The sequence below is a fragment of the Malaya genurostris genome, chromosome 2, assembly GCF_030247185.1.
Source record: "Malaya genurostris strain Urasoe2022 chromosome 2, Malgen_1.1, whole genome shotgun sequence".
Lineage (NCBI taxonomy): Eukaryota > Metazoa > Arthropoda > Insecta > Diptera > Culicidae > Malaya > Malaya genurostris.
Window position 1 is genome coordinate 30,579,770 of NC_080571.1, and position 14,355 is coordinate 30,594,124.

Sequence of the window (14,355 nt, forward strand, 5' to 3'; positions counted from 1 at the left end):
GAAAAAAAAATTCTATCTCTTCAGAAAAAAAAAGTTATGGTTATATTTTTTGTCAAAGTAGGCCATGAACAATTAGAGATAGAATCAAATTACGCGGTATATATTTGTTAATAATTTCTTAAAAGCAACTATATGCATTAAAAGAACGGTTTGGAAGCTACTGATTTATGTTCACGTTTTTATTGATTCGAGCCACTGTGTGCCGGGTGAATCAGCTAGTATTCAATAACAGGCTATGAGACCAAGAGACTTTTCATTCGAATCTATGTGTGGCAGGTTCAGGGTTTCGGACTTAGAAAATGGTACCGACGGGTTCGAGCTTACAACCGTCAATTGACTGATTTATTTTTTGAATTGTAGTTTTGTTCGATTTACATTTTCAATTAGTGTGAGTGTACATTTTTACCGAGAAGTCTTGAGTCTTGACCATTACATATTTAAAAGAAGTTTTGGATGTAACGATTGGAGAAGGCTAGTGTTTATTAAACATCGCTCGGCTCGCGGCGATGGCAAGAACAATTGAAGTTATTTATTTTACTTCGCGCTAGGCGGAAAATCCACGCCAGCGGCGCGCATGGTTTAATGTGTTTGATTTCATTGCGTTACTTTGCTTATGCGCTGTAAGCAATTTAAGTGTTGAAGCAAAGAGGATCGTCATTGGTACCAAGCATAATTTCGGTCATGTTGGTCCAACTCGTAAAATGTTTAAAGTTTATGATTTGTAAAAATGCTGATGCACCAAATCATAAGACTGAATGTGCTACAATGTATGGAAACGGAAACGTTTACAATGTATCTACATTGTGTCGAAATGAAATGTAGTATTGAGGTCGTTCTGACTATGTGGATTGGGATTAACGTGGAAAACGTGGTGGTTTCGTAATTTCGCCACATATGATTATGAAAACCGGTTCAGCCGTTTCTAAGAAATTAGAGTGATTAGATCACTTTTTTCGATACTCCCGGAATCTGGAACGAAGATCCGGTATACCCAAAATCAATGTGTTTGGTCATCAACTAATCAAACCTGCCCAATTCAAGAATTATACGGCTATTTGAATTTTCCGTGTCATACATAAAAAACGCCCTGAAATTTTTATACCTATCAGTCTGTAATTCCTGAACAAGACGTCGTATCTGGATATAATTTGGTAGGATTATATGAGTATGTAAAACCTTTCATTTGAACCTACGCTTGTGAAAAGTGGATGAGCGGTTTCTGAGAAAATAAATTGCACGTTTTCAGTTCATTTTGCACATTTTACCCCGTAACTCCCGAACCGGAAGTCGAATCCAGATGAAATTCAATAGCAACTTATGGGACTATAAGGCCATTAATTTTAATCTTAGTTGAAGAAAATCGGTTGGCGGTCTCTGAGAAAATCAAGTGCACTTTTAATTAATTTCTTGCACCGGAAGTCCGATCCGGGTTAAATTGAACAGCAACCTATGGGACCAAGAGACCATTAATTTGAAAATCGGTCCAGCCATCTTCGAGAAAATCGAGTGCACATTTTTGTAACACACACACACACACGTCGGTTTTCACAGTGATTGCATAACCTTTCTATACGAGAAAGACAAAAAACTTGAGAAAGACTACTTCTAGGAGAAAGATCACAAGCAAATAAACATATTCGTTTTTTATTTAATCTAAAAAATTAAAATTTAGAATATTTTAAGTATTTATCATAAAAAAGTACATAAAAAATACATTCGCCTTTTTTAAAATCAGTCTTGAGTCGAATTGCTCTCGCATTCATGCAAAAAAGGTCTACAATACTGAAGACGCGGATAAGGCTGCATTCAAATCGAAATATGTGAAGTCTGATGACTCTTTTCAGGAACTATATGCTATTTTGCTTTCCAATCTTGATACAAAGATACGTTCGCTCACCGACCTCCACCAGATGATCCATCGCTTCTCCTTACCAAATACTACGTAGCCAGGTTCCGATATTTCCTAGAAAAAGTGGTACTTAAACGAGGTACACGTACAATTTCCACATTAACTCTTCACAGTTCACGAACACAAAGGCTAGTTTGTAGGTTTCAACAGGGTCATGACATTCCATTGTTGTCATCGGGAATGCTGGAAGTAGTGAAATCTTCGAATTCTTCTGACCGTGATATTATCACACAATCTACAGTAACCAACAATCTTCATATTCAGTAAGGTTCAGTGTATTTACTTACAAGTATGCAATTGCGTAAGAATCTATGATATCTCTTAGCAGAGAAAATAACTCACTACACTGTTGTCGAGTTTTACCCATTTTGTTTATTTATTTTTTTCCACATCAGTGCACTATTGTAAACAACACACTATTGCAAATGGCAGTAGTTGTTTCTGCTAGCTCAATATTACGCCATGTGTCTGTGTCTGATATTTGACGGTGGTAATTTACTTTACGAATATATGGCTAATATGTTACATTGTCTACGTGTTTGGTTATTGTTGTTATTAGGGTTTTAAAACTCAAAGGGGGGGCATAAAAACCAAAAGAACGTAAAAAACGATTGCAGTTCATCATGTGGATATAATGGGTCGTGGTCGATTAAATACAAATATAAGTGTAGGACTTCATTTTGAATAGTAATAATAATTTGCGTTTATCATATATCAACAGAATCACTAAAATTCTACATTCCGAGAAAATCTATATGACAAGACGAATAGGTAATGTTTATTGACTTATACAAAACATTCTGTACTTTACCTAAGGTTGAGAAACGAACCTCAACCTCAGAAGTGTATTTATAATTATACTGTTTCAGTAAATTTATGATTCGCAATTATAAATGGTACACATAAAAATAACCGACTTTCTAAAAATCCAATCACATTTAGGCTACTTCAGGCCAGATAAAATAACCATTATTATCAAAGCTTCAATTTCCGTACTAGTCCGTCTAGCTAATTGGCTGAGACAGAAAAATATCGGAGAATTTTTCAACTGAAGTTGATATCACGTGTTTTCCGATGAATTCAATGGAGGAAATTGTGAAAAACTATGAGAAATAGAAGCTAATCTCTCCTGCGGTTCGCAAACAATCCTACCTTGACACTTCTACGATCGCAGTACTTCTTTATTATCCATTTGATTATCCTTTCTAAAAACGTCGACGACGTGTATGGACATGACTTACCTTGCATCTACTACCACTAATAATAACTATTTACACCGGATAATTTCCTCGCGAGGTACCGCCCTCCCCTCCGAAACGGTTCGATCTCCGCCCGGACTGGTTAACGTTGAAATTAACATTCGGCAGTGCTGCTACCCCGAGGCGACCACCACCTCCGGCAGATCCAGCACTGCCTGACGGAAGCCCACTGGTCGAGGGAAGATTCGGAGCCGAACGAATTTGGCGGCGCTTTGCATCGTCGTGAGAGCTGGCACCCAGTATCTCGTCATCGGTCGTATCCTCACCGTGGAACGAACCACTGAGATTGCCGTTGAGGATGTTGTTACTGGCGGTCGCGGTGGCACCGACCGGAGTACTCGTTCCGCCCGTCACCGGATCGATATCGTCGTCGGATACGAGCTCCTGTGTGTCCGTGTTACGTCCGAAGAAGCGCATTTTTCTGTGGTAATAAGAGTGGAAGTAGATCGAAACAGCTTGTTTAGTAGAGCGAAAACTTATTTTAGGCTACGCTCGTTCTCTTCACTCATGCACAACTATGCGTATTTGCAATGTATCTTCAGCATTTGAAGATGAATGATAATACATTTGAAATTTGAAGAAAATGTGTTCTGGAAAGTATTTTTTTCAAAAAATAAAAAACACGAACAATTTCATTCAACAAAATGGACATGAACATCAACATCTTCCTTCATTGTTCTCCGTACGATTTCAAGACAATTGTATGATTTGGCGAGACGGTTTTCGTCGAAATAACAGAATCAGTACCTACCTTACGAACCGATCCCAGGCACTGACGGGCAGACGTTCCTCACCGATCGGACTGTATGGTGATTCCCCTGCCCCTGTGCCACTGCCACCTCCCGGTTCGTCGGCATCTCGGCCAGCATGATTGGATGACATCTGCGACTGAACCACTCGATCGAACGGATTGAATCGTCGCTGTGGAGTACCCAACATCTGTCTGGGAGTGGTACTGGGTGCAGCGTTAACACTGCTATCATCTAGCAGCTCGTCGTCATCGGAAGTCATGTTTACCACGTGGGCGTCGTCCGTGTTCGGTGGTGCCCGTGCCACTCGATTGCTACGTCGTGGCGAGCTGACAACAGTTCCATTCTCCTGGGCCGGCGAGCCCGGTGCATCGGAATTGACCACCTGGTTGGCCTCGGTTGAGTTCAGCAATGGAGTGTGTTCATCGGCATCCGACGAAGACATACTGTCGCTGTTGGAGCGTACACGTGATGGTCGTTCACCGCGGGCAAGAACCTTCCGTTTGCAGATGGGACACACCCGGCGGTTCTTCGTCAGCCACGGGTCGATGCATTTCACGTGATAGGCTGAGAAAGGAAGTTGTGCTCAGTGTTACCGGAAAGCAAGGATTGGAGCAAATGGACAAACATACCATGATGACAGGGCAAAACCCGTAACCGTTCGTTATCGATGTAGTCATCCAGACAGATGGCACACGTCTCGTAATGCATTCCCTTCGCAAATTTGACGATGGGGATCTTCTTCAGCACACTGTTCGGCAACCGATGACGCAACATACGGCGACGTTCCCGTATGAGACGAATAATCATAAAGCAAATCTGTGCGACCGATAGTGACAGAGAGTTTTATTTTTACAGAATATTTATTCGTCTAATTCAATTCAACTTACCATTATAATGAAGCACATTCCAACCACGATGGCGAAGGGAATTATGAGATTGTTGTTGATGTTGAACGGAACGTCATCGGTGATGATCAGAGCGAAATTCAGGGGGTACATAAAGTTCTCGATGATGTACAAACCGTTGCTTTCGCCGATGAACACCGACGGGATGATAATGTCTTCCGCATGGTTGGCTGACATTCGCTCTGAAGGAATAGAAATTACGAAAGGAATCCCGCATTAGATATTGGGTATTGCAACATGTGGCATGTGCCCTAGTGTGGCTCTGATGTAATAAGTATAATCTAACCCGTTGGTCAATAAGTACCCTGTCTGACAGGCAGGTGGCGAGACTAATTAAATATTGTTGTAGAGTACCGGGGTAAAATGTACGAAAAGTATGGAAAAAAGTGCTCACGATTTTCTCTGAGACCGCATATATATAATGTTAATTCATTGTTAAAATGTATTAGGAGAAAAAAGCAGGTTTAAGGTATAACTTTTGAACACTTTCGCATGTTCGAATGATCTTCACCATTGTCAAATTAACCATAATTCCGTGTTTCGAAAGAACCAGTAGTCAAAAATACCATAGGCCCAGTTAAAACGATAAGTACAATTAAAAAATAAGATACTGGCCCTTATTACCGTTCTCACTTCCACTTTCACATTTACTTCTGTTACATGTCACTTCACTTGATTTTCCCTATTACCAGTATCACGCATAGTGAAGTGATCACTGTAGTGGAAAAAACTCATTTTTTTCAACGAAATGTTGGTGGCGTGATGTTCATAATGACATCAAGTTCATCCAAGTAATTACTTTTGTCTCTGAAGCGACTTCCATAATAAGGACCTACATTCACTTCACTTGATATCCACCGTGAAGTGATACCCATAATAAGGGTCACAGTCACTTCACTTGGTTTTCACCGGTAATAAGAACCACTATCATGGTTATGCTAAACATTCAAATTGTATTTCATATGATTTACAGTTCATATGATTTACAGTTCAATATTACTATTCTAGAGCCAAAACCATTCATAGTAAAAGTGATCTTGCATATTGTTAACAGTGAAATAGTTCTCAGATTGGTTAGGCCATCTGTACTTCCGAAACCGGAATCCGGGAATCGGTAAAATCGAGTTCGGTTCGAGAAATGTGAATGAGATCCATTTTTAGGTAAAGAATGTATCGAAAATAAGCTATCCATCCTCAAATTTTTCTTTCAAATTATGATAAAAAACAATATTTTATTCAAACTGAAAATTGATCCTTTTTGTACGAGGTTAAACTTGAGCATAATGAAAACCGGATGAAATTTAAGGTATTCCTTCATGAATATTTGAATTTTTGAACGAACGCTCTTCATCAAGTTCCGGACAAGTGTTGCATCGCATTTTTTGGACGCTTGAGCCCAATTTTTTTTAACTCCTGCATGTTCCCAGTTGCCTTACCAGTCATCTTGAAAACCCTCTTCACGATTGTCCAGTAACGTTCGATGGGTCGAAGCTGAGGGCAATTTGATGGATTGATATTTCCGCAAGCCAATTGAGAGTGATTTTGACATAGTGAGCCGACGCTAAATCCGGTCAAAACAGTGGAGGTGTACTATGCTTCTTATATAAAGGCAGCAATCTTTTCTGGAGACACTTAAATCGATAGATTTCTGCATTTATAGTTCCGGTAGTGTAAAAAATGGTTGACTTCAAACCACAGGAACATATTGCTTGCCATACCAGTACCTTTCGACCGAATTTCTCCACTTGAATCGACCTGTCCGCATCGCTTACATCCTCCCCAACGACGACAGTAAAGCATTGTGGAGCCTGCAAAAGACGCGAATACAACTTCCGGGCCCTTGTTGCTGCTCGCTTCTTCTGATCTACACTTTGCTTTGAGATTGTCTGCTTCTTGTAGGTCTTCGCTTCTTGATACGCTGGATCATTCCGACACTCGTTCCTACTTTTTTGGTCAAATCACGTCTTGATATTGATTTGTTCTTCATGATTAGCGATACCACTTTCTGGTCCAGCTTTGGGTTAGAAGAACCGGGTTTTCTGCCTTTTCCTGGTAGCTCATCCAAAGAATAGTGTTCCCCAAACTTATTAATGGTGGTTTTAACATTGGCATGATGAATTCCAAACCGCTTCGCCAATTTTCGCATAGTCAATATGTGTCCAGAATCTTAATTTTCACTTCCTTTGCAATACGCGACATTTTGAAAACGCAGAATTTCAACCGCACAAACAAGTAAACGAACAAAAGCTGACAGCCAAACGCACAGCATGCTATGATCTGAGCATAAAAAACCATCACAAATACATGCGTACAACACAAATGTATGTGGATAGCCTATTTTTGATACACTACTTATATGACTACAATCTCCGGTCGTTAATCGAAAACCGGGAACCAGAAAAACCGAAATTAGTTTGTTTGGCCGTCTACCGATTGGAGTAGTTTTGAGGCCAGTGTAGATTTTTTTTACGTGTTTTGTTTCGCCGCTTTAAGAGACGGTACAAAATTATGAAAACACTTTACTCTCTAATTCCTCTATGGTTGATTCAAATCTCACTATTTCGATTAAACAAATCAAACAAGTAAAATTTTGCGCTCGTGTTACTTTCGTAATATGCTTTGTGATTGGATTTTTATTATTACTTTAATCATTATAATTATACCAGCTGCAAAAATTTCCTATACATCACGAAGCATGGAAGTCCGACGCATGTCTTTTCAAAATAAACATGAATCTATTGTAACCAAAGCTAATAAAATTCATTTTCATTGACTCAAAATAGACGAAAATGACGAGAAATTACTGTCCCTCTCAGCTTCGCTTGCAAACTAAGAGAACGAAATCCATGTCCAGTCAATGACATAAACGGGAGAGTAGTTTCAAAATTGTGTTCTTTGTTTCATTTGCCCTTTCAGTCATTTGCAGTTTTAAGTGAAAATCCCATAGTGTGCAGTGTCGATATTCAACTGAAGCTGTGAGAATCGAAAATGACAGAAAAAGGTTTCACAATAACTTTTATTTGTTGGTGCTCGAATTTGCAGTAGTTTTGGTTTCCAAAGAGGTTCTGGGATGTAATTACTTCGATTTGCCATATTTTAATCACTATTTATAGCCAAGCGTCAAAGAATTTCAATACATCGATGAAAGAATGAGCAAAGAGTGACGTGTGCAATTATTCTCTGTCATTTTTTCAATGAGAAACGAAAATGCTTCGCCTTTCTTCGTTTGTTCTGGTGTCGGTCAATGTGACATGAATGAGACAGTGAAATATTGAAAATGAGGCTGTTGGATTAGATTCTTTCATTAAGAATGCGTGACAATTTTAAGCTATGATTGTGACGCATCCGAAAATCTGTTGCCACGTTTCCTGTAAAGTGACTATGATTTGTGTCAGTCTCAGCATCATTTGTGTTCGGTGCCGATGGACTCGCTTTTGTTTTCAACACCGAGCTTCGGTGTCGGTTTTAATTTTCTTTATCGCGTGTACGAAATCGAACACAGCAAACAACGTGCTTCGTTCGTAGAGGTGGTGTTGTGGTGTTTCCTATTCTGATTACAATTACAAGACATGAACGTACCGGTGTGCTTTATAAGACGGTTAGGAATTTTCGACTCTCATCAACTTGTAATTTCGAAACTGGATGTCGGATCGGGACGAATTCAGGAATTCCGTGTGGAATCATAAAACCTTCATTTGAAACTATTTTGCGATAATAGGTAAAGCCATCGTTGAGCAAAGTGAGTTCGGTTTTAGAATTAGTGAACAATGTTTGCCAGTGCTTCCGGAACCGGAACAAAACCTATCGATTGGAAATGAATTGAGCCCAGTTTTAAAATATATTTCAATGTTTTGCGCTCTGTATAAATCTGTTCAATTCCGGAGCCGAAAGTCGGATCTAGATTATTTTTTAGTTTTTTTGCGACTATAGGACCTTCCATTTGAACCTCCTAAGTTTGTCATCATCGGTCATCGGTCATCATCTCTGAAAAAGTGAGGAAATAGGAAAAAGTGAGAAATTGAGGAATTTGAAATGGGAACCTTCACACTAATCACCCTGTAATTCCGGAACCAAAAATTGGATCAGAATAAAAAATCAAAAATATTTTATGGCATCGTTTGAATCGGTTCATCCATCTTCGAGAAAAGTGAGATACATTACCTTTATTTTTTAACACGCATTACTCTGTATTTTCGTAACCAGTAGATAGATCCAAACGAAAATCAGGAAATTGTTATGGAATCTTAACCAGGATGGCAAGTGAATTGCCGATTTCAATTTAAAAATTTAAAGTCACATCTCAAAAAACAAATTTCACTCAGGAGTGCAGGGCAGTCTATTTCGTTGTTCAATATGGTGACGATCAACAGAGCACGCGATAAATAACGTCGAACGCCAAGAGTGTTGAGTCCAATCGACACACGGCTTTCGTAGCTAGGCAGCTCGTAAGAGCAATTCCAAGCAAGCAGTCAAACAGCAAATCGAACGAATCTGCGCTGTACTGATTCTATTCAGTGAGCGCCGTTCAAGTAATATAGGTTCCATATTGTGGAACAGTACTCGAGCGTTGCACGAATGAGAGAACAAGGCAGTAGTTGTATCTTATATGAACTTTTTTGCGTGTGAACCTGATAATTGAGCATTTGTGAAGGTTCAAAGCCATTCGATTTATCTTACACCACTTTGAAAAAGATTCAAGTTGATGTTGAAGGAAAACGGCATCCTCCTTGCTTTAAACTATTAGGAATAGCTTGAGATCATCAGCGAAAAATAAGAGTAGACATTTAAATAAAAGATTCACATGGTTGAAGTACAGGAGGAAGATCAGAGGTCGAAGACCTTGCCTTGTGGAATCCCAGATGGAGCGATGAACTCTTTGAATATAGCCATTTATCTTGATTGCTAATCGTTAATTATTGATTATATGAACGAAACTAACGCAGCATGTTTGAACCAAAGCCCAATCTGTCCAAACTAGCGACTGTAATGGCGTGGTTAATTTAGTCGAAGGCAGTGGAAAGGTCTCTGTAGATAACGTCAGTTTGCAACCCACAGGAAATAGCATCCGACACAAGCGTCGTGAAGGACAAGAGATTGTTAGTCACTTGCTCGCACTGATGAGCAAATGAATCAAATGAAATTTTCAAAAACCCATAGGATATCTGTTTTACTTAATGGGGTTCTGAATGTTTAACATCTCTCGTGAATAACCAGTGCAATGGAAACCAATTTTATTTCCAAATAACCCAACTAGTTTATCTTTGCCTTCGGCATCATAGAGCTAAGGCAGTGTGTCCCATTAAAAATATCTTGGAATGGAAAAAACTAGTTTATCTTCTATGAGAAATCCTTTTACAATTGGTTTGGATCCAGCAGATTAATGTAACATTTGTAGTGAATGGATTACTCAAACAGACTTTGATTCAGATCATATACCACTAATTTTGTGAATTATTATCTGTTGAAATCAATATTGTCTCAAGATGACTGTGAGGTTTAGTATTAATTATTATTCCTTGTGAAGTAACTTTTATCCCATATAATATATGTCTGATATTTGCACTTATTATTACGCGTTTACATTATAGCCAGTTCGCTTGCGTGGACCCCTCTTGCTTGTATGAGCGAATCTATCTCATACAAGCAAGAGGGGTCCACGCAAGCGAACTGGCTCAAATGTAAACGCGTAATAATAAGTGCAAATATCAGACATATATTTGATGGGATAAAAGTTACTTCACAAGGAATAATAATTAATACTAAACCTCAAAATGACATTACTGAGACAAATTATGAAGAAACTAGGGTAATCATTAGTAAAGTTAAAGATAAGCTCTGATGCTTTCGGATTAATTTAAAACTACATTTAAGCCCTTAAAAAATCGTTAGATTAGACAAGGGGTGTTGGTCCAATTTCCAATGGATTGTTCAACATAGAACATGTATGGGAGAATAAGTTGTTCCAACATTTTTGCTGAACTTCTCGCTCCAACGCAAACTTTTCATTTGTTGAAAACTGTTATTATAATTTGAGCTAGTAATATTTTTCCCGGTTTTGCACTAACAACTTTTTCCCGTTTTTCTCGATTTTCCTGGTTACTTGCCACCCTGCTTAACACTATTCAGAGTAACGTAAGTTTGAGAAAATCAATGCAGTATTCTTTGAAAAAGGCATATAACTCAGAAATCGGAAGTGGGATCCAGAAGATATTAAGGAACTATGAATGAGACCATGAGACCTTTCATTTAAACCTAAGTTCGTGAAAATCGGTTTACCCATCTCCGAGACCCGAATGACCAAGTAGTTAAAAGGTCCTAAATAAAACAAAAAACATCTCCGAGAAATCTGAGCGACATTATTTTCACTTGGTGCACATAATCCTGTAATTCCGGAACCGGAAGTTGGATTCAAATGAAATTCAGGAACTTTGTATGCGATCAAAAGACCATTTATTTGAGTCAGTTTTTGAAAATCGGTTCAGACATCTCCGCTGAATAGAATGGTATATGATATTCAGCCCTCCGAGTCCCGGACCGGGGCCGCCAGTTCGAAAGTAGGTTTGTACAGTGATTGCATAGCCTTTCTATACGAGAAAGGCAAACAGAGTTCTGGTAACTGAAAGTAGGCAAAGAGAAACTCCTATAATTGTAGCCTTTTATCACATACAAGTCCTCTTGGCTGATCCTATCCGGAGAAAGATAATAGGTGCTATCAACCTCCTATTGCCCTCAGTCTCTTATTCGAGCTTTAGCAGAAAAATAGCAAAAAGTAGTGGATAACAATACTTTGAAAAACTGTTCCAAAAACTAAACGATACGAAATAATTCCAACAGGTGATAATGGCGAAAACTACATTTCTTGTAGTTATCTCTAAACACAATTTGAGAAATCCACTGAGACTTGGCCAAAATCTATCTGAAGCTAAATGTCCGGCTACCAATCTCTATACTAGACACCGAAATTTTCAAACATCAAACAATTAACTTACCGAGATCATTACTACCAACGTTGTGAACAATCACGGCGGCAAATCCCGCATTCTGTGCATTGCGAATTTTGTCCTCAAATGAGCAATTGTATCTGAAAGCAAAAACCACGTCAGAAGATCGGTTGTGAATCCACCAATGCGTACGCGATTGATTATCTGGGAATACCTTTGTATGATGACCGCGAAGCGCGTCGGTCCCCCGTAGCCAATTATCGACGTAATGTTGTCCGGTGGTCCGACCAGAGTTGAGCATCCATCGATCGGATCCGCCGGGACGGCTCGTACTTTGAGACCACTCTCCGGAATGTCTTCGCCGAATGTAGCTGGAAAATCCCGAAACTCTTCCAACAGCTAAGGCGGTGTAGAGAAACGTTAAGCATATATATATTTCGTTGTCAAACACCACCAAACCGAGCTTACCTGATCATTCTGGTACACCAGGATGTCTGCGTCGGCGCTTCTCAGCAGGAATACCGATGACAGCAGAACCAGTAGATAATAGTTTGTGAGTAAACTACGCACTAACAGCCAACTACTCAGCATCGAAAGTACCGTCATATTGCAATGTGATGGATAATGATAATGGATGCTCTTTCAAAACGAAACTTTGTTTGCACTATTATTGGGCCGTACGAATGCACTTACACTAACACTTCAAATGCATTAAACCTTCACCGTTCGTAGAATTTAATTCAAGTTCAATCATTCACGATTTTAGCGTCCGATGTCATCTTGCCTTCCACTTCGGCACTGATTATCTGTGCTAATTGGTTGAAAATAAAGCTCTGTAGCGCTAATGGTATCAACTGAATGTAGACGGCGGCTGCTATCCTGATATCGTTCACGTTTCACTATCGTAGCTCCGTTTCGTTGGGGTCTGAAAAATCAGAAAATGGAAAGTATTAGACATATTGAATTATTTGTTTACTGTTGACATGTTCGAAAGCGACCATGAGAAGAAGCACAACCCTTGGTTGTCACTGGAAGCATAGAATAACTGATAAGGTAAACGCTTGTTTAGACTGTTTGTCCGTATGCAAATATTTATTGGTTTGATTACGACGAGGCCGGACGGTTTTCTGAAACTCGGCATTGAATTGTGCGGTGCTTTGAATTTTTCTATCTTTGGCGAATGACAATTATGCGCCATCAGGCACTGATTTTGCGCTGAAGTGATTATGTATTATTAGCTCGTGTGCATTTCATACAATTTCCTTGGTTTGGAAAATGTTAAATCAGGGTTGTTACAAAAAATTTCAAAATTAAAACGCGCGAAATCCGCGCGAAGTCGAAAACTAAAACGTGCGATATTCGAGCGAAAAAGTCCTTAGTAAAAGAGCAAGACGCTTTGCAAGCGTATGAGTAATGTCAACAATATGTGCGTAAAACCAATTCCGGCGCTTCTCTTCCTGATTTTAATCGATAAATCTTTCATATGATTGAAAAAAAAAACAATCAGTTCATTCTGCTTAAAATTGCAATTCGAAAAAAGTGTCTTAGTCTAGTAAAACTATTCGGTTTTTCTTAAAACTGCTCGAGAAAAATTATTTCAGTTTCAGCCTACTTCCACTGACACATTTGATTAGCAACAAGCACATGCAGAAATTATTGCGATATAAAGATTCCCGTAGCTTCTATAAGTAAACCCGTTAAATAGGAACCTATAAATTACCATGCGAAAGGCAATGGAAATGGAATGTTGTAAAACTATTTATTTTTCCGGAAAACTGCTTTGTACAGAAAAATATTTAGTTTTGCTTATTTTGTGTAGCGCAATCTAATACAAATGCATTGAAGCAATGTTGCTAACTTTTTTATTAGAGAATTTAAATCTACATTCATAAAATGTTACATCAAACGTTGGTCAAAAATTGTTCAAAACTGATATTTCATACAAAATGTCAGGCTTAACATTCATTCGAGAATAACTAATTGTCAAAAAAGATTGTTTGTAACTCAATCCTGCAAGTCACTTTGATAAACTCGTTGCACTGCATATATGAATACATAGATCTATGACATACGTAGCAAATAAAATGTACGTAATACACAACCTACCAACACAAGTTAACTTGGTTTACTCTTGATCCTTAATTAATAATCTCTGATGTACGGAAAATGTTACAGTAAAAATAAAAATGCCTAAAACTGTGATTTTGAATGAAGTTAAACAGATTTCACCGAAGATATTTTTTTTTGTTTCGACATCTTTTTGCTCGGCAAACATTTCCTTTTTGGTAAGAATAATTTTAAGGTAGACCCAGGATGATCTGATTCACTCTTTTCAATTTCAGTTTCAATCTTTTGCATCAATAGATCAAAATCATCCAAATGATACATTTCCTTGAATCTAGTGCTTCTATAGTAACTAAATCTAATGAGACTTTTTTATGTTACTAGAAACGATTTCTTGATAACATTACGTGATAAATGAAAGTCGAAAGAATTGAAACATTTGTCAAATATGAATCCGAAGAAAACAATAGGAACTTACGACGTCGAATGTCAAATTGTAACAATTGCAAACTCTATGTGCTCTTT

The 14,355-nt window shown here is 38.5% G+C and overlaps 1 protein-coding gene across 1 annotated transcript in view; it reads right to left on the reverse strand.

Annotated features, from left to right (window-relative positions):
• Window positions 1–2,166: 2,166 nt before the first annotated feature.
• The window catches only part of LOC131428114 (E3 ubiquitin-protein ligase RNF13), a 34,245-nt gene continuing 22,056 nt past the window's right edge, over window positions 2,167–14,355 (reverse strand). Inside the window, exons 2-8 of the mRNA XM_058591784.1 lie at window positions 12,235–12,691; window positions 11,981–12,165; window positions 11,815–11,906; window positions 4,808–5,007; window positions 4,550–4,736; window positions 3,920–4,484; window positions 2,167–3,589 (exon numbers count right to left, since the gene is read on the reverse strand). Of these exons, the coding sequence (XP_058447767.1) occupies window positions 3,181–3,589; window positions 3,920–4,484; window positions 4,550–4,736; window positions 4,808–5,007; window positions 11,815–11,906; window positions 11,981–12,165; window positions 12,235–12,372 (1,776 nt within the window). The 5' untranslated portion in view covers window positions 12,373–12,691 and the 3' untranslated portion in view covers window positions 2,167–3,180. The remainder of the gene's footprint in view (window positions 3,590–3,919; window positions 4,485–4,549; window positions 4,737–4,807; window positions 5,008–11,814; window positions 11,907–11,980; window positions 12,166–12,234; window positions 12,692–14,355) is intronic.